At 44.2% G+C, this 21,507-nt stretch overlaps 1 protein-coding gene across 7 annotated transcripts in view; it reads right to left on the reverse strand.

Moving 5' to 3' along the window:
* Positions 1 to 21,507, reverse strand: part of NAV3 (neuron navigator 3) — a 673,864-nt gene that overhangs the window by 233,404 nt on the left and 418,953 nt on the right. For 6 of the 7 annotated variants that reach the window (XM_033951509.1, XM_033951507.1, XM_033951508.1 and 3 more), the window contains 2 exons: positions 13,790 to 13,907; positions 12,674 to 12,726 (listed from right to left, as the gene is read on the reverse strand). In XM_033951509.1, coding sequence (XP_033807400.1) covers positions 12,674 to 12,726; positions 13,790 to 13,907 — 171 coding nt within the window. Of the gene's footprint in view, positions 1 to 12,673; positions 12,727 to 13,789; positions 13,908 to 14,128; positions 14,364 to 21,507 lie in introns of those variants that run through there. The other variant, XM_033951510.1, reaches the window with a different exon arrangement.

Below are 21,507 nucleotides of genomic sequence, written 5' to 3' on the forward strand. Positions count from 1 at the left end.
AGTATGACCTTCTTGCATCAATAAAAAGATTTGAACAAAGAAATGTGTTTTCAGTAATTTTCTAAACGTCAACAAATCTCCACAAAATCTCAAAAATCCCAACATGCATTCCGTAAAACAGGGCCCGCAATAGAAAAGCAAGACTTCATTGTGCTCACATATCTCACTTCCTCCCATCCAATAGTAAACATTTTTCAGACCTCAAACACTTTAACAAATAATCAGGTAAAGTGTCAAATTCCCTGCTGGACACATTTCAGAATTTTAAATTGTATAAGGAAGCAAACTGGCAGCCAATGAAGCTTCTTCAAAATAAGAGAAATGTGTTCATAAAGGGATGTACCCATCAAAATCCTAGCTGCTGAATTCTGAACAGTCTGTAATGCTTTTATATGGACCGAAGGCATGCCCAAATAAATGCCATTACAATAATCACATTTTCCAATGCGACTCAACCAAAGGGAAAATAACAGACTAAAGATGGGTTATTGACACAGCAACATTGAAAATGACAGCAGAAAAAGAGCCGAATGCCCATCAAGACAGCCACTCCATGCATAACATAACATAACTTTATTCTTCTTTACCGCCATAATCAAACATTTTCTAGGTGGTTTACAACAGAAATACAATTAATTGAAATACAGCAATTTTCCTGAAATATTCAGTATAAAATTTTAGTTAACAGTAATGTCTTTATTTAGGTAATAAATTTGTCAAACAACTTTGACTTGATTACTTTTCGAAATGCATCATATGACAACACAACTTCACCAATACAATTGCCCCACCAGGACTGCTGCTTACTTGCTTGAAATGCAAGAGTCCTGTCCAAAAAGGTCTTATATCAGCAGCCAGATTACACTCTGTCATGATCAAATAGTGGCATCACATATACAGCAGTTAGAATTTACCACAAATAGATAGTTATACAAGATGTGATATTGGAAGTATTTTTACAGCAAAGTATTTGGTTACAGCAAAGTTACATTTATTGTCAGTACGTGTTTAAGCCAACAATGTTGCAAACCAACATAATTTCCTTGTTTATAATTTTCTGTGCTATGGTCAACCTGAATATCTTTCGGTCCTACTGGAATACTATCATCCTCACAGAAATCTACATTCATTTCAGAATAATCTCCTAGAGATACCGTCTTGCCATGCTCCTCGTCTCTCATACACAAGAAGTGAGATTTTAGTGACTAAGGGCCCACACTATGGAACTCTCTTCCACTAGATACTTGCTTGGTCAACCTAATATCTTTCTGTTCTACTGGAACACTATCATCCTCGCAGAAATCTACGTTCATCTCAGAATAATCTTCTAGAGATACCATCTTGCCGTGCTCTTCGTCTCTCATCCACAAGAAGTAAGATTTTTGGCCCACATTATGGAACTCTCTTCCACTAGATATTTGCAACAACGGAAAAGATCATTTTGCAGGTTGTGTCATATACTATTTGGTGCATGGAGGGAATTGTAAGAAGAGACTGTTGAGTCGATCGAAGCATCCTCGAGGTAGTATATGGTGTTAGAAATCTATCAATGAATGCCAGCAAATGATCAGATTGGACCTGGATTACAACTGATCCAGGCTGTTTCAATATAAAATTAGTCTTAATCTGGTTGCTTCATAAGAGTTTGGCTGCATTAAGACGTTCTGTTCATGTATGGCTGCAGGGACATTGTCCGTGCTGTAGTATTACATAAATCACAATCTCAAGAGGCAACAGAAATATACTAGTTTATATACGGCAGTTTCGGAGAAAAGTGCAGGTTCCCTTCATGCTTCCTGTAAAGTAAGTCTAGATTTAGCTACACACATCCAAGATTCATTGTAGTCCATTCTGTGCATCCTAAGTATTATCCAATAATGCACATCTAGATTTTCAGGTTCCAAAAAAGTCACTTCTCAAGTAATTCCTCTCAGTATCCTAGTGGTTATTGCAGCAGCCTAAGAACCTGAGGAACTGGGTTCAAAGCCCATTGCAGCTCTATGTGACGCTGGGAAAGATACTTGACCCTCCATTGACCAAGGTACAAAATAAATATCTGTATACTAGTGTTTTAGCCCGTTACATTCGTTACAGTAACGGGTGCTAGAATAGCCCCACCTATACCCTGACCCTGACTCTGACCCCACCCATGCCCTGCCTCTATCATGCCCGGACCCTGCCTCCCACTGATCCCAGTCTCACCACCTCACCTTTCACCATTTCCTTTGTACCCTTTTGGCCCTCCTGACAGGGTCTTTACTTACCCGAGGCGGCAGCAGCAGTCCTGACGTACCAACCTTTCCTCTCTCAATGCCCCAAAGCAGCAGTGGTCCTACCATTTCCATCTCTCCCTTTTCTCCTTTCACACCCTCTACCATCTCTCTCTGACCCTATTTCACCTCTTTTGTCATCTTTCCCTTTCCTGTCCCCCTCTGTCCTTCCCCAAGAACATCTCTCTCTCCTGCCCCCTCCACACTCCCTGAAGTCTATTTTTCCCTATCCCCTACCATCTCTCCTGGTCCCCCTAGTAGCCCCTCTGTCCTCATCCATCTGTCTCCAACTCTCTCTCCTCCTGCCTCTGCGGAGCTCTCGCAGCTCCTCCTCGTCCTCCTCCAGCCAGGCTTCAGCCATCTGCCACCGCGGCCTGCAGCCGCCTGCAGCCACTGACAGTCACCACGGCCTTCAGCCGCCGACATCCGCCTCGGGGGATTCTCGCGCATGCGCACTCCTACCTGCGGTGCCCTACAGCGCATGGAAAACGGTAGCACGCAGGTGGGAGTGCGCATGTGTGCTTAGGGCTTTATTATATTAGATAATAATATGTAAGCCTCTTTGATTGTAACCACAGAAAGGAGGTATATCATGTCTCATACTCTTTACCTCAAGCTGCTCAAAACATTCTCCCTGCTCCCAGAAGCCCCTTTTCAAGTCCTATTTTTCCACCACTTCATGTCTTGCTTTTTACTTTCATACTAAGCTCAGTATAAGGTCTTCTCGTTTGTGTCACCTCACTCTTCCTGGTGTCCTCCAGTGGCCCAGAGGGCAATCACTGTGCTCCCAGCTAATCAGGTCCTCAATCTGAGTTCTGTCAGTGACCACAATACAATATATTCAACAACCCATGGAAAGAAATTTGCATGAGAAGCCAAACCATAATAAAGCCTTACCTTAGCCTTGGCTGAGATTTAAAGTATTTCTTCCCAGATAATAAAAGCAGAGCTTCTGGTAAATATGATATACCTAAATATTACACACAGGTTTGTGCCATGTATTGCATACCAGTCAATACACTACTTGGTCAATATAACATACTTAAATTATGAGGTCAATAATCAGAGGCAGAAAACCACTAACATGATCTATAAATCATGGGCAAAAATCAGAAAACAGTAAATCCCTCCAGAACACAAACAAGCAGTACAACAGCGAAGGAGACTAAAACTAATAGACTGTTAATTGAATCAATTTATTAGGTGATAGAAAATCGTTTAGAAATGACTAGGGTTACCAGATTTTCCATTTTGAAAATACAGCCCCCTAGACCCGCCCCTAGGCCCACCCAGCTCCACCCATCCCCGCCCTGTTACATTCCAGTCCCACCCCAATCCTGCCCTCCCCCCGCTGCTTGCTCTCGTGCATGTGACATCATCGCGTGGCATCCGCGCAGGCGTAAACATGCTCCTGCTCGACTGATTTGTTCCAAACTTTTCAAAACCCGGACAAAGTGCCAGGTTTTGAAAAGCAGTCCAAGGAAATCCAGACATCTGGTAACCCTATAAATGACCCCTCACACACACTCTCTCCCAATGGTCTCTCCAAAAACATGAACAAAACGGTACCTACCTGTCTCTAGAACAGCAGCATCTGGTATGGGAAAGGTTAGTAGATCATCACACAGGTGGGTGGGCTAATGTGCCATAGAGAGGACCCAAACCCATAAGACACTCTAACCACTACATTTATGGTGGAAAAAGTGAGACCACAGAAACATCCAAGTTCAAAACATCCAAACCCAGACCATTTATTTGTGGGAGGGGCCAGCATTATAATGGAATGACCACATAGACATGACAACAGAGCAGTGGGGGCACCTTAGAGGGCACTGCTGTGAGCTTCACATAAAGAGTGCCAGATATACATCTCACCATAACTCCCTTCTAATTTATGGTGATCCCTCCAAATCTTCCCCAAATCCTACTATACCCACCTATCTCCCACCCCAATATCCTTTATAGCTGCAGGTAGTACTTGTATGGCAGTACAGATAGACCTGCAGATTTCTTATATTTTATATACTGTATTATTTTGGATTTACAAAATGTATAGCCTACCAATCCAGGAAGGGCATCCTTCTCTAAAACTCAAAATAATATCAGTAGCATCCGTGTTCTTTCAAAATTGAAGCTCATTCTAAAGTGCCACTTAATGAGCAAATTACATTTTAGCCTATGTGCATAAAAAATTGTATCCACAGTGCAATAACATTAGCACATACACTAACTCTTAAAACTGCAGTTTCAATGCACTAAACGAAAGGTCACATGTGCTAATGTGAAGTATGCTGAGTTCTTTTTTCCTCATGTCCCCTTGCTTTAAACCAGCGGTCTCAAACTCAAACCCTTTGCAGGGCCACATTTTGGATTTGGAGGTACTTGGAGGGCCACAGAAAAAATAGTTAATGTCTTATTAAAGAAATGACAACTTTGCATGAGGTAAAACTCGTTATAGTTTATAAATCTTTCCTTAATTGCTTCTGATCATTTCAGCTATACACAGCTGAAAGCAGTGCAACATGCAGAAAGTGACGTTTAGATAGTTTTTCACTTTCTGCATGTTGCACTGCTTTCAGCTGTGTATAGCCAAAATTATCAGAAGCAATTAAGGAAAGATTTATAAACTATAAAAAGAGTTTTACCTCATGCAAAATTGTGATTTTGATTCTAAAGTACCAACTGCAAGAGACAAGATTTTGGGGTAGTCCTTTTTTTCACCCAAAGGGTCGTGGACACTTGGAATGAGCTACCGGAGGAAGTGATCAGGCAGAGTACGGCACAGGGATTCAAACAGGGATTGGACGGATTTCTGAGGGATAAAGGGATCGTGGGATACTGAGGGAGGAGCTGGGATGTAACACAAGTATAGGAAGTTAACCAGGAAATGAGTATAAACCAACCAGGTCGTGCATGTGCAAGACCGGAGGGCTAGGACTTCGATAGGAAGGCAGGACTTAAATGGGAAACCAAGGTGGCAGGGGAGCCCCTTCTGATGATTCAGACAGGTCTTGACCTATTTGGGCCGCCGCGGGAGCGGACTGCTGGGCAGGATGGACCTGTGGTCTGACCCGGCAGAGGCACTGCTTATGTTCTTATGTTCTTCCTCTAGGCTTTTTTGTAGAGGGGAGAGTCAATATCCGACTTGTGCCTGGAAAACTTGTGCCTTAAGTGTCCGGGGGTTGCGTCCGCAACCGCCTTCAGCTCTCACCTCCTCCAGTACCGGACACAACCGCCATCTTTCATCAAGCAGTCACTGCCTGGAGAGGGGCCGAATTTCACGAGAGTTCACGAGATTACATACACACGCACAAGCTGCACTGCCTCCAGTGGTTATCTTGCGTTCTGGAACGTTGCCCGCCTCACTGCCGTAACCTCACGCGAGCGCTTTCCTGCGTCTGTGCACGATTGTCCTCGCCACTCTACCTCACAGTCGCGTACAGAGTGAGGTTACAGCAGTGGTGCGGGCAACGTTCCAGAACAATAGTAACATACCGAGGGCCTCAAAATAGTGCCTGGTGGGCTGCGAGTTTGAGACCACTGCTTTAAACCTATATAAAAGTAAACCTAGCCCATGGAATGGATCAGAGGCACCAGTAGCTGCCGAGCACGTCTAACACTGAGCAGGCACCGCCACTATGTTCAAGGAGGGATACATTTTTTTCTGTTTGGCCTTGGAACTGATAGTGCTGTGGACAGGAATGGGAGTGCGTCTGGACCCCAGGAGACAAATCCAGACCAAGAGCGCATACCTTGGGTGTCTGCCAAGAAGGAGGAGGAATAGCATCAGAGGATATCTCCACCAAGCCTGGCACATCCATTCATTGAAAGCTAGGGAGGGAAGTCGGCCAGCCCCGAGTCAGCACGACATTGGAGCCCCTCCAAAGCACCCTGCGGCGTTCGAGCGGCAAGGGCACGTTGACAGTTGTTCACGCTGAAGCCTCAGAATATCTGCAGTTGTTCTCTAGCTGTCTGAACACAGTTATAAGTGTGGCAGCAAAGCAAACTTCAGACAACTGACAATGCCAGCATGTGTCCCAAATTTCCAAAGAATGGGTGCCATCTTTTGATAATGACTGGTGCGCTAGACACCGTACAATGGATACAGTGAAGATGCTTGCTCAATATTAGAGGTGCTCAGCACACCTATGCTCTGTAGCTATTCTCAACAATGCCCTCTACAATCCTTACCCACGCAAAAGCGGCCAACTCAGACAGCTAATTACCAGAGATGGGAAAGTTATACAGAGATATCCAAGTTTTTGGTGGTGAAATCAGTTAGCTTAGCAGAGTTTAAAAATGGTTTGTATAAATTCCTAAATGGGAAGCCTATAGGCCATTATTGAGATGATTTGGGGAAATTCACTGCTTATTCCTAGGATAAGCAGCATAAAATCTGTTTTGTTACTTGGGATCTTGCTAGGTACTTGGGACCTGGGTTGGCCACTGTTGGAAACAGGATACTGGGTTTGATGGACTTTTGGTCTGTCCCAGGATGACAACTCTTATGTTCTTAAGTATAGGACAATCATGCCATTATGACATCACTGATGAGGTTGGCTCTTAGACATTGGTGGAATGAGGCTTTATGACATCACAATCTCAGTTCTGGAATGTTGCTATTTTTTGTGTTTCTGCCAGGTACTTGGTACCTGGATTGGCCGCTATGGAGGCAGGATACTAGGCGAGATGGACCATTGGTCTGACCTGAGTTCCAAAAGTTGATAACCACAAAATTTTTGTTTTAGAAACATTTAAATGAAGACAATTCATCATCATCCATGCCACAATAGCACCATATAAAATGACGATAATCGAAAACCCTGAACAAGTACCAGGCATTAAAAAAAAACAAAACAAAACTGCAAATCATCTGCATATAATTAGTATTGAACCCCTAAATCCAAAAATTTACCAATCAGTGCCATTAACAAATTAACCCCCCCCCCCCCCTTTTTACAAAATTATGCAAGAGGTTTTTGTGACAGCCAGCGAGCCTGAATGCTATGCACTGCTCTAATGCTCATAGAAACTCTATGAGCGTTGGAACGGTGCAGAGCATTTGGTGTACTGAGCGGTACCAAAAACCTCTTGCGCGGTTTTGTAAAAGGTGATGGTGGGGGGTTAACTAAGGTAGCTGATAAAGAAGAACCTTGAGGCACTCCAGAAATCAAAGAAAACAAACAAACCTCTGATTGTGCACGCTTGCCAGTCACACAAAAGCTCCTATTAACAAGGAATGAGTAAAAACCACTTAAGCACTGTACCTGAAATCCCAAATGCACGCAGTTGTTCCAGAAGCACTACAGTATCAAACACTGCAGCAACTTCAAGGGACACTAACACATAGCACATCCTCTTATCAAATCCTTTACAAATTTCCTCACAAAGTGATATCAAAAGCACCTAAATTGGTTTAGGCCCAAAACCATAAACAGGCATAAATAGGAGGCATCTAAGGTTTTGATGCCTTCCGGTGTCTAAGTCCAATTTAGACACCATTAAGTATGTTTTCTACAAATGGCGCCTAACTCATGGCTGACATGCGCTATACGCTATGTCCCTCGGCAACTGTTTTAGGCACCATTTATAGAATCAGGGCCTCTAAGCATTAGTGGGCAGGCTCCTCACTAACAGTATCATTATTTAGAATGCTTACAATGATAACAACCGATACAATGTTACTTTTCTTATTTAGACTGGATTAGCATTTAAATATTAGCAGCAAATTAGTAGAAATATGCCATATGGAGGTGATTGAAAATTGCAGAATTTGTGGGTGAAAGAACCCAATTAAAAAAAAAAAAAAAAGCAGAGCTCCTAATTTCATTTAGGAGCTTAGGAGGTATGCTTATTCATTTGTCTAAATGTATGAATCTAGTGCTGAAAATTAGTGATAAACTCATAACTACCATATATACTCGAATATAAACAGGGATATTGGGGGCCAAAGAACTGGCACAAAAATGGGAGTCCCGGTATATACTCGAGCCAATGCCCCCCTCCCAGAATTATTGCAGGCCACCGCCACCGCCAAGCTCTGCACCCTGCCCCCTCCCTGCCCGTCGTACCTCCTCTGCCGATCCCTGGTGGAGATGCAGCAGGCAGGAGCAAGCTTTCCGAGCTCCTGCCCCACTGCTAACCAGCTGCCGCAGTTCGGGTTTCTTCGGCTACTGAGCAGCACTGAGCAGGAGTGCGATTTGGCGCTGAGCGGCTTCCTTACTGGCTCCCACAAATTCTTGCGCTCCTGCTCGGGGCTGCTCAGCGGCTGAAGAAACCCGCTCGCTCCTGCCCACTGCACCTCCACCTGGGATCAGCAGAGGAGGTACAATTGGCATAGAGGGGGCAAGATGCAGAGCCTGGAAAGGAGGGAGGGTGCAGAGTCTGACAGGGGAAGGAAGGAAGGGGGCTGGGTGCAGAACCTGACAGGGCAGGGCACTTGAATATTAAAGCTGCCCAACTTATATTCAAATCAACCATTCCTCCTCCTTTTGGGGGGAAAGGGGGTCTCAACTTATATTCAGATCGACTTATATTCGAGTATATACGGTGCTTTTTCTCATCTTAAATGTGACCTAGTTACCATCCATTTTTAATAATCCAAAATTTAGGCCCAAAGGTTTACTTATTAGGACAAGTTAACCCACTTCTTGTTCTACAAAAGGGCTTCCAAGCGTAACCAGAATGAAGAAGGTTTTTTTTTTCTAAAAAAAGAGAAACACACTAAGTTTCTGAACTACACATGTCTTTCACTGCTGTACATATTAACAGGTAATATTCAGCCTGCAGCCGCTGGTGGCTTTTAAGCCACTCACAGCTGCAGACTGAACCGTGACAGGACATTAAGAATAGACTGGAGCAGTGGAATAGTAAGAGGAGGTGTGGGGGGGGGGGCGATCCGTACTGAGCACCTATCCTCCTCTCCACCTACCGGCTCCTTCTGTACGCCCCCCCCCCCTCCACTGTCGCACACATGCACCGCTTCCCTTTCCCTATATCTCTTTGACTTTTGTGGCATAAGCAGGAACTCCTAACCTGCTGTCTGATGTCACTTCCAGGACCCAGGCCTAGGAAGTGATGCCAAGGGAAAGCTCATGCAGGCATGACAGCAGGTTGGGGGTTGCTGCTCATGCCAAGAACGTTACAGAGGTACGGGGGGAAGTAAGTGGCAAGTGCCCGCATGGCAGTGGTGGTGGGGGGGCAGGGAAGGAGTGTGTAGGGATGTGGGGTGGAGAAGATGGTGGGGGAGGGGACACCAATGCCCCAGGCGCCCTTTCACCCTCACTACACCACTAAACTGGAGTGGGCTTCAATGGCAACTCCAGCAATGGGAACCTAAAGACAGTACCGAGTGGATTTCTATGGACTATTGCCCAGAAATATTAAAGAAAAGACAATTTTACCATGAATATACTGTATATTGGGCAGACTGGTCTTTATCTGCTGTCATTTACTATGTTACTGCGACCCTGGAATATTCAATACCAAGGCACACAAGGCATTGAATATTCGAGTATTTGCGCTGACCTGGAAGTTAATAAGGGTAATGGCCTATATTCAGACCAGTGTCTGAATAATTCAGCGCATAAAGTTAGGTCAGCCTTTTGCCTTCTTAATTTTAAGTGCTAACTTAGCCGATTAATAGACCAAGTATCGTAGCTACATGGCTAAGCTGTGGCTCAAGCCAAACTTTGCCTCTACCTATCTTAGAGATATTTAAAAGCACCAGGAAATTATTTTTCACTGAAAGGGTGGTTACACTACCAACAGAACATTAAGATCTGCAGAACAACATTTATTATCTATCCCATCTTTAAAAATAATAAATACGCGCCGTCAGTTTATGTTCTCTGTTATTGCTCCCCAAACCTGGAATTCTTTCCCCAGTTACTTAAGGGAAGAAACTAATATAGAAAAATTCAAAAGTAAATTGAAAACTTTTCTCTTCAATGATGCATTCATAAATTAATCATAACTTGATTTTCAAAACATCAGAAATCATTTTTTTTCTCTCTTTTCCACCACCCTACCCTCCCTTATGTACTTTCCCTATATGTCTCTCCTGACTTTTAATATAATGTAAATTCTCCCCACAATTCCTTACGTTTCCAATTTTGTTGCATTTGTCTTAAGTTGAGTTTGTTTTATTTATTGTAGTAATAATTTTAACAATGTAATTTTATCAAAATGTACATCGCTTTGAATTCAGATAAAGCGATTAATCAAATTTTTATTAAACTTGAAACTTGAAACTTCAGGTGATTGAGGCCAGCAGCGTGCCTGATTTTAAGGCCAAATGGGATCGTCAAGTGGGATCTATTCACAGAGAAAGGTAGGAGAGGGTCATTAGGGTGGGCAGACTAGATGGGCCGTAGCCCTTATCGGCTGTCTATTTCTATATTTCTATGTTTACCCAGTTAAGTGCCACTAAACACTGGTGGCGGCCAGCTCAGTGGGGTTACACCGTTTTGAACAGCGGGCTCCTAGTTTCTCTATAGAGAATGACACGGTGGCAGTTACCCACGGCTAGCCGCGGTTAACCCGTGGAAATGGTGGGGAAAAAAAGTGCTCACTGTGGGCACGGGGACAAGGCCATCCAGCGCCCCGTGGAGCGGTGAATGGCCTTGTCCCTGCTGTTAAGGGAAGGAAGACGCGCGGTCACCGATCGTGTGCAGCCCCCTCCCTCACTCCCTACGGCCAAATCTATCTCCCTCACTCCCCCCCCCTTACCTTCATGGCGCTTTCATAAAAAACTCACTGAAGCTGGTGAAACCTGCCTGCCTGCAGTCGCGTGTGTGGGCGGAAGCTTCTCCTCTGACACAACTTCCGGTTGCATCACAGGAGAAGCTTCCGCCCACACACATGCGACTGTAGGCAGGCAGGCTTCGCTGGCTTCAGTAAGTTTTTTACGAAAGAGCCGTGAAGAGAAGGGGGAGGGAGGGAGATAGATTTGGCCGTAGGTAGGGAGGGAGTGAGGGAGGGGGGCTGCGCGCCTTCCCTCCCTTAAGTTTCAATTCTTTACTAACGTGCCGCAAAGATAAGGGGGTGGGAGGGAGATTCTCGGGCTGCTGAAGGGCAGTGAGGTAGCGAGAGAGCAGGGTGGATGCTACGGAGATGGGGCGGTGAAGGGGACGGCGGGGACGGGGACAGGGCGGTGAAGGGGATGGTGGTCCGGTGACGGGGACAGATTTTTTTTCCCCGTGTCATTGTCTATTTCTCTACTTGGAGGTCACAAATAGTTAAACAGTAAAATAATGCATGCGCCCAGCATTCTAGAATGGTTTTCTTCTTTCCCGTTGCACGAATAGAGTTGGCGTTCCGGTTGACCTAAGAAAAGGCTACATCCCTATGCAAGCAGCAGGTAAAACTGGGGCCCGATATACTGAGCTTTCCTTCTGCCCCCCCCACCCTTCCCTCAACCCCCTGTTGAGCAATAACATGAGAAAAGCCTTCATGAATTCTGTTATCAGACTCTTGAATTGCCTCGTTTGAGATGGCAACCTTCAAACACTTCCCCACGTTGCACAACCCCCAACAAAATGCTCGTCTGCCATCCTGGTTACAGAAACAGCTAGCAACAAATGGATCTGTGCCCTACTTGAACCACGAAGGAGTCCGTGAACCTCAGCACAGCTGAGTGCAACCCACAGATAATGGCCTTCTGATAGAGCTGAATGATTAGGTGTCAGCGATGATAGCTTAAACAAAATATAAGTGCATATACACAGAAACCTTATTCAACGAATGAAATTTTTATGGTGTTCTGTTTTCCAGGAAAAAAAAAAACTGGGAAAGGTAAGAAAATTCTGGCCACGTTGGGATCAGACACTACACACAGGACAGTTTCCTGAGTAAACCAACCCACCTCTCTCTAGCAGCCTGGGCATACAGTTTTAGCACCTGTGGACAGAGCAGCTGCAAGAGAAACACGTGCGTGCACTGCGTAACTCATGTCGGAAGGGCTGGAGATTAGATCTTCCAGTGGACAGCACGAAGGGCTATTTATATTCAAAAGCAGTTGGTTAAGTCCTCTGCTCAAACAGATGTCCAGACTCAAAGACTCCATTTAAAATACGCTCATTTTGTTCTATGTTTGCTGACTTCTAAAGGCCCGACTTAAAAGGAGCACAGCACGTGAGGACTGGACATGAGGTATTTCTGTGTCTCCAAAACCCTGCATTCTGCCGGCAGAAGCCGAGAGGAAGATTTTTTTGGGTACTAAATGAATGCACATTCTGTAGAAACACCCCCCCCACACACACACACACACACACACACATCTGTTCTGTACTTAGTGTCATTCTGACAGCTAGGCTGTAAACACCTTATAAAGCTAAATATTTGAATGTAGGAAAAAGTACATTCAAAAGAAAATGAGATGTAATTTTATCGTAGTTTCTTACCATTTGTGATTGACTCCTGGGACACACGTTGATAGCTTCAACCTTTTCATTGGCTACGGGAAAACAACAAAATACAAAAAGCAGAGGAATGAAGAGAGGGGACAAAATACCAGAAAATACCTTGCAGTCACTGAGCGCCTCCTCTCTGCCTGCAGCACTGACCCATCACCTCTCCGCAAACCTTGTCTGTGACAGTCAAGGAAGGGATGTGCGGAGGAAGCCGACTGCTAAGCTTGCAGCATCTCTGCACCCCCTCACTTCCACCCCCCCCCCCAACGCGCCAAAGGACTTTTGGCATGAAATCCTTTGCAAAACGTCTCCATGGGGTTAAGGGATAGGGTTTCATGGCATCCCAAAAAGTTATGAGCCCTCCAGTGAATAAAATGCACACATGTGAGACATAACTCAGCAAAGCACTTATTTCTGGAAGGTGAATGTAGTGTGTCTGAAGAAGGGGGTTATGGAGGGGGAAGGAAGGGTTCTTTATCCTTTTCAAGTTGCATTGAAGTCAGCCCCAACCATATACAGTACATATAAATGTATCTTTAATATAACATGGCATTTGTATACTGCTTTACACCCTTCAGATCTAGGCGGTTTAACAAAAGTCAAATACGGCTACATCACATAATGAAATACATTTTCAATCTTTCCTAAATAAATATGTCTTTAATGGTTTCCTAAAATTTTGATATGATGCAGATATAAAGAATAATTGACAAAAGTCAGAATCCCAAGTAGCTGCCTGAAATGACAGTAGTCGATTCCGATATCTTTTGTAGCGGCAACCTTTGGGCGATAGAAAATCAAAAAGGGAAGCTATCTGAAAAAATTAATTGATCAACTAAATAGGTTGAAGCCCTACCAGATATTTCTTTATAACACAGGCAAGCAAACTTAAACTGCACTTGAGCTTCCATAGGGAATCAATGCAGCTCCCTGTAATAAGGTGTTATAAGGGCCAATTTTTTTTTAATGGAAGCAAGGGAGACCTTCCCAGTCCAGATGGAACATTCAGAGATTCACGGTGCTGAAGCTAAGTTCCCCTCCCCTCCCAGGCTCTCCCACCTGTTCTTTAGTTTGCCGTCGTGCTGGTTTTCAGAGTACGGGTCTTACCAATGATCTGGATGATGTCCGCTAACAAGACTCCGTCTGCTATGTCCTGCTGTAGGTCCGTGATCAGTCTTTTGTGGCCGGATTTGGCTAGGTAGTGGTTAGCCCAGTCAGTGTAAATCTACAATAGGGGGCGGGGATGGGGGAGAGCAGAGAGAGAGAAAAAAAGGAGAGGGGTGAAAACAAGAAAATTCATAAGACAAATGAGCATTGGCTTCAGCTGCATCACATTCCAGAAAAAAAAAAGTCAAAAGGAAACAGATACATTTTTCAAGGGCTCCTTTTCCTCTTTTCTGGTTTTATTTTTTCGCTCTCTCTCTCTTTTTACTTTTCATGACTCACTTTGTTTTTAGAGCAAGGGCTGTCTCACTTCTCTGACCACAGCAAAACCAAACCCCTTTCATGCTTCTCGGGGAAACCAGTCATTTTTCTTTCGCCCAGCTTCTGACACCGACTGATTTATCAGAAAGGGGAGAAAGTATTTAAAAGTTCAATTCAGTCTGTGTCATTGCTGTTTCTGGTAATATTAAACCTGACGCTTCTGATGTGAGCAGAGGGCAGAACTGCTTCTCCTTTTTATGTTCAGCTTGCTGGTTAGTTCCTCTTCCTGGGCTGCTCTTGGTTCTGCAACCCGCTTCCTGAAATCTTCTGACAGTAAAGACCAGACACTCAGACTGATTTCAAACCACTGGCTCTAACAAACACACTCGGGAAAGAAAATTTGCATGAGAGAAAGAAGCCCTAGAAGCCATACCCAGGACACTCGCCTCTTCCAGAGGGAGAATAATGCTTGACTTGAATTCTGCCCAGGGAAATTAACAGCCCGGGTCTTCTTCAATAACAGAGTGCATGCTTTCTTTGTCTTTTGTCAAGAAAACCCCAGGTGGAGAAAGAGGAACAGAAAGGACACAAATATACAGCAGAAGAAACAGCTTGTGTGGGTAGTGAGGTCACGTGGGTGACATCTTGGTGGGGGCGCCGGCATCTCTCCACCCCTCCATGCCACGCTCACGCAATCCCTTCTCCCCCCACCCCCTGTACTTCTTTAAATTTTCACCAGTGTGAGCAACTTCTCCGGCCTGCTGCTCGTGCCACCCTTCTCCCCTCTGAAATCACTTCCTGGTCACAGAGCCAGGAAGTGACATCAGAGGGTAAGCCAGCACCGGCGTGATCAGCAGGCCAGAGAAACTGCTCACGCTGGTGAAGATTTAAAGAGGTAAGGGGGGCAGGGAGGGTGCGAGTGTGACGAGGGTGGGGTGGGGCGGGCGCCTTCTACCCTTGCTACATCACTGGATACGCACATAGAAAGTAATTATGTAAAACCTTTTATTCATATATACAGGGGAATTCTATATATGGTGTTCAAAGTTGCCCATGCAAATTTGGGCAAGCACCCAATTTATTTATTTATGTTTTCTATTATCCCATTGTCTCCAAAGAGCTCAGAACGGTTTACATGAATTTATTCAGGTACTCAAGCATTTTTCCTTGTCTGTCCCAGTGGGCTCACAATCTTATCTAATGTACTGGGGCAATGAGGGGATTAAGTGACTTTCCCAAGGTCACAAGGCGCAGTGTAGATTTGAACCCACAACCTCAGGGTGCTGAGGTTGCAGCTTTAGCCACTGCGCCACACTCTCCAGTGGTCTCCACCTAAATTCTGAGGCCCAAAGGTGGATATAAGATATCTTCTAATGAAAAATAAATGAATCTTCTCCCCTGAACACCCCTCCATGTGGGTTGCCGGCACACTGAATGCTCTGCACTGCTCTGACGCTCATAGGAACTCTATGGCCGTTAGAACAGCGCAGAAAATTCAGTGCAGCGGCCGGTGTCAATAACCTCTTGTGTGGGTTTTGCAAAAAGGGTTAATTTCTTTAATTGACTTAATCAGCACTGATGAAAGCACCATGAGCTCCCCTGGGAGAACAGTATAGAAAATGGAATAAATATGATGTGGAGCCAAGAAATTCACAAGTTATTCTACACTTGTCGTTTTAATAAGGCAAATGCATCTAGTAAATGGGCCCAAGTATAGGGAAACCAAGCCATTGTGACGTCACCGATGAGGCTGGCTCTTAGGCATTGGTGGAATGAGGCATTATGACATCACAATACAAGGGGGCTGCTGAAAAATTCTCAGCCCAGCCAAAAAAACGAATGGGGAGACTGGAGCAGTGGTTAAAAACTACAGCCTCGGCACCATGAGGTTGTGGGTTCAAACCAACACTGCTCCTTGTGACCTTGGTCAAGTTGCTTAATCCCCCCATTGCTCCAGGTACATTAGTTAGATTGTGAGTCCAGCAGGACAGATAGGGAAAATACTTGAGTACTTGAATAAATTCATGTAAACTGTTCTGAGCTCCCCTGGGAGAACAGTATAGAAAATTGAATAAATAAATGAGCATTCTTTCTTTTTTTTTACTTTCTTTATTAGCAGCAGGAAGAATACAAGCAGGTGATGTTGATGCATAATTTTACACTAGTCCGTTGACACAGTTAGCCAAGATTTTCCCAAGATTGCTTTCCAAATCTGAATCCACCATTCTATGGATTTCACATTTCAACTTTATTTGATATAGCAGAAATAAAAATATATCTGTGGTTTATAATATGAAGTAAACTTAAGGAAGAAACTCCCTCTTTTACAAAGCCATGCTAGGTCTCAACGGCTATTAAGAGGTTGAGTGTTTATCGGAAATATATGACTTTTGGGAAGCAGCATTAGTGTTGCGTCTTTATGTTTCTCCTCAGTGTCCTCGATGTTATTGCCCAGAGACGAGTTTGGGCCACATGTTGTGGACTTGTCCCTTGTTTGTGGCCTTTTGGGACCGTGTCTTCACTTTTATTGAAACTATTTGGAAGGTAAAAATACATCGTTCTCCCTTAATACTTTTTGGTGTTCTTCCCAACTACCATCCCCGACAGCGGGGTACTTCCACCTTTCTTAAATGGACACTAGCAATAGCTCTGAAGTGTATTCTTCTGAAGTGGTTGGATGTGGTGGCGCCTGATCTTTCTCTTTGGAGGACCCGAGTGATTACTTTCCTGATGTGGGAATGTAGAGACATTGTGGAGATCTCTTCCCCTCGAGGGCGCTTATTTCAACAGGCATGGGAACCTTTTTGGAACACTATGACTCCTTTGGCGCGAAGTTCTTTTTCACTCAAAGGGTGGTGGACACCTGGAATGCGCTTCCGGAGGTTGTGATAGGACAGAGTACACTACGGGGTTTCAAAGAAGGATTGAATAAATTCCTGAAGGACACGGGGATTGAAGGATACAAATAGAGGTAGAGAAAGGTTATGAAGGGTACAGACAGAGGGATAAGGGGGGGGGGGGACCACCTTACAGGGCATGGACCTGCTGGGCCGCCGCGGTGAGCGGACTGCTGGGCGCGATGGACCTCTGGTCTGACCCAGCAGTGGCAACTTCTTATGTTCTTATGAATTCTTGATATTTTATGCTGTTGTATTTGTTCATATCCACATTGATAGTTTATTGTTTTGCTGTGGAAAGAATGACTTCGGGATGAGAGGGTGGGGGGCGGCTTTCCTTTGGTGGGGGTGGAGTTGTATTCTATTTTGAAAATTATAAGAGTTTGTCTTGCCCTTGTTATCTTGATTCCAATATAAATTATTTGAACAAAGCCATGCTAGCATTTTTAGCGCCGCCACGGTAACAACGCCGACGCTCACAGAATCCCTAGGAGTTTCCAAGCTCTCACCACCGCAGCCGGCGCTAAAAACTCTAGCGCAGCTTTGTAAAGGAGGGGGAAAGTGAGGAAACCTATGTTGCAATCCAATTAATAATCAAAATTACAGTTTAGAAGTGAAAGGAAAAAAAAAACCCTGAACCTAAGGCAGATCAGAAATGTGGGGAGTTAATCAACACAGTACAAAAAGGTGAGAAAGAAGTTGCCATAGGAGAATCCTAGTTCAATTTAAAACAAGAACAAACTGATGGGTAAGCTTGCATGAAATGATAGGTTGCTACAGCAGTTTTACATTTTAAAAGGAAGTTTCTTGTGAAAGGTCTTTAGGAAGGGTCTGGAGAGAGAGTGCAACAATCTTAAAACACAATTATCTGATAGAATCAAGTTATACCTGCAGATGAGAAAGAACCGCAAAAAAAAATTCTGTTACGATGATCATTGTGTAAACCAGGGGTGTCCAACCTTTTGGCTTCCCTGAGCCGCATGGGCCGAAAAAAATGTTTCTGGGGCCGCGCAAACGCTGCAGCAAGACAGAGGAGGGAGCCGGCAAGACGGTAAACACCCAGGGGCAGCAGAAGAAAACACTCCATCGCCCTTGACCGGGGCCACATGCAGCTCTTGGGCCGCAGGTTGAACACCCCTGGTGTAAACCAATAAAGAAGTGGGGGACACAGTCAATCAACTTCAGGGACAATCAATTTATTAAAACAATATAAATCACTAGTACATTCACAACATCTACATAAATCAAAGCAGGCATAACAAGGAATCTTTTAATGCTTTTTCGTGCTGGACCCCAACACGACGTTTTTCAGCTCAGGCAGAAGCTCTCAGCGTTCTTCAAATTTGCGTTTTAAGGTACCGCACCAGGCAGCTGGAGCTGCAGTGTGATTGTGCTAAGCTGTTATTTGCAGGATTTGTTGCTTTCTGCCTTCATTGAGCTGATTGGCTGCTTTTTCATCTCTCCAGCATTTCATCCCTACTCCTGATGAAGATTCCGAAACAGGGCTCTGTCGAGTGGAAATAGACTGACGATGTGAACCCGATGGGACTCAGCTAAGTTGAACTATATCTTAGCAACATTGCTTTAAGTATAGACAGTGATTTTTGCATCTTTTTCATTATTATTATGATTGTTTTTGAAGCCTTCCTTCTGGGGGGTTTAAAGCGCTTCTCAGTCTTTTTGCTTCCGCCTTGAATTCACACTCAGCGTTTCTGTGTTTATTAGTACTTATATTTAGTTTTGAAAAAATTCTTTTGGGACATTGTGATGTTTATTTAGACCTTATTGGTCTCGTAATAAACATGCATTCAAACAGGAGAGAATATAAATTCTGAAAAGCTTCTTTATAAATTATATCATCACAATGCAAAGGGTAACATAGTAACATAGTAACATAGTAGATGACGGCAGATAAAGACCCGAATGGTCCATCCAGTCTGCCCAACCTGATTCAATTTAAATTTTTTTTTTTTTTTTTTTTTTTTTTCTTCTTAGCTATTTCTGGGCGAGAATCCAAAGCTTTACCCGGTACTGTGCTTGAGTTCCAACTGCCAAAATCTCTGTTAAGACTTACTCCAGCCCATCTACACCCTCCCAGCCATTGAAGCCCTCCCCAGCCCATCCTCCACCAAACGGCCATATACAGACACAGACCGTGCAAGTCTGCCCAGTAACTGGCCTAGTTCAATATTTAATATTATTTTCTGATTCTAAATCTTCTGTGTTCATCCCACGCTTCTTTGAACTCAGTCACAGTTTTACTCTCCACCACCTCTCTCGGGAGCGCATTCCAGGCATCCACCACCCTCTCCGTAAAGTAGAATTTCCTAACATTGCCCCTGAATCTACCACCCCTCAACCTCAAATTATGTCCTCTGGTTTTACCATTTTCCTTTCTCTGGAAAAGATTTTGTTCTACGTTAATACCCTTTAAGTATTTGAACGTCTGAATCATATCTCCCCTGTCTCTCCTTTCCTCTAGGGTATACATATTCAGGTCTTCCAGTCTCTCCTCATACGTCTTCTGGCGCAAGCCTCCTATCATTTTCGTCGCCCTCCTCTGGACCGCCTCAAGTCTTCTTATGTCTTTCGCCAGATACGGTCTCCAAAACTGAACACAATACTCCAAGTGGGGCCTCACCAATGACCTGTACAGGGGCATCAACACCTTCTTCCTTCTACTGACTACGCCTCTCTTTATACAGCCCAGAATCCTTCTGGCAGCAGCCACTGCCTTATCACACTGTTTTTTCGCCTTTAGATCTTCGGACACTATCACCCCAAGGTCCCTCTCTCCGTCCGTGCATATCAGCTTCTCTCCTCCCAGCATATACGGTTCCTTCCTATTATTAATCCCCAAATGCATTACTCTGCATTTCTTTGCATTGAATTTTAGTTGCCAGGCATTAGACCATTCCTCTAACTTTTGCAGATCCTTTTTCATATTATCCACTCCCTCTTCGGTGTCTACTCTGTTACAAATCTTGGTATCATCTGCAAAAAGGCACACTTTTCCTTCTAGCCCTTCAGCAATGTCACTTACATACATATTGAACAGGATTGGCCCCAGCACCGAACCCTGAGGGACTCCACTAGTCACCTTTCCCTCCCTCGAGCGACTTCCATTAACCACCACCCTCTGGCGTCTGTCCGATAGCCAGTTTCTGACCCAGTTCACCACTTTGGGTCCTAACTTCAGCCCTTCAAGTTTGTTCAACAGCCTCCTATGAGGAACTGTATCAAAGGCTTTGCTGAAATCCAAGTAAATTACATCTAGCATATGTCCTTGATCCAGCTCTCTGGTCACCCAATCAAAAAATTCAATCAGGTTCGTTTGGCACGATTTACCTTTTGTAAAGCCATGTTGCCTCGGATCCTGTAACCCATTAGATTCAAGGAAATACACTATCCTTTCTTTCAGCAACACTTCCATTATTTTTCCAACAACTGAAGTGAGGCTCACCGGCCTGTAGTTTCCTGCTTCATCCCTGTGACCACTTTTATGAATAGGGACCACATCCGCTCTCCTCCAATCCCCAGGAATCACTCCCGTCTCCAGAGATTTGTTGAACAAGTCTTTAATAGGACTCGCCAGAACCTCTCTGAGTTCCCTTAGTATCCTGGGATGGATCCCGTCTGGTCCCATCGCTTTGTCCACCTTCAGTTTTTCAAGTTGCTCATAAACACCCTCCTCCGTGAACGGCGCAGAATCTACTCCATTTTCTCGTGTAACTTTGCCAGACAATCTCGGTCCTTCTCCAGGATTTTCTTCTGTGAACACAGAACAGAAGTATTTGTTTAGCACATTTGCTTTCTCCTCATCACTCTCCACATATTTGTTCCCAGCATCTTTTAGCCTAGCAATTCCATTTTTTATCTTCCTCCTTTCACTAATATATCTGAAAAAATTTTTATCTCCCTTTTTTACATTTTTAGCCATTTGTTCTTCCGCCTGTGCCTTCGCTAAACGTATCTCTCTCTTGGCTTCTTTCAGTTTCACCCTGTAGTCCTTTCTGCTCTCCTCTTCTTGGGTATTCATGAAATTTCTAAGAAGAACAAAAAAACCCACTTCAAGCAAATTTATAACCTTATAAATCGACGTGCAAATAAGGCTGTTTTGAGTCAAAGTAGGAGTCTGCCTTAATTCTAAAGGAAGAGCATTCCAGCAAATTGGACCCTGTATGGAAAACATAGTTTTCAAAGGGTTTTCTGCTTTTCAAAGCTTATTTGCTTGCTCACAGGCCCAATACATTTATAGTACTACTGTATTTTTTTCAGGTTTTGTTGACCCACCACTGATGGTTAAACGTTGCACAGGCCAAACTCTGAGAGGTTAAAATGAAAACAGATATATATTTATACCCTGGTTAGTCACTCTCAGATTCATCGCTGGGCCTTATTCATTCAAGCTGGAAAGGACTCCTGACTCACTTCCTTAAAACAAATTCCCCTCTCTTCCCGCTGTTATCAACACACTCTGAATAAGCAGCCACCAGGACCAAA

This window comes from Geotrypetes seraphini, chromosome 7 (genome assembly GCF_902459505.1).
Source record: "Geotrypetes seraphini chromosome 7, aGeoSer1.1, whole genome shotgun sequence".
Lineage (NCBI taxonomy): Eukaryota > Metazoa > Chordata > Amphibia > Gymnophiona > Dermophiidae > Geotrypetes > Geotrypetes seraphini.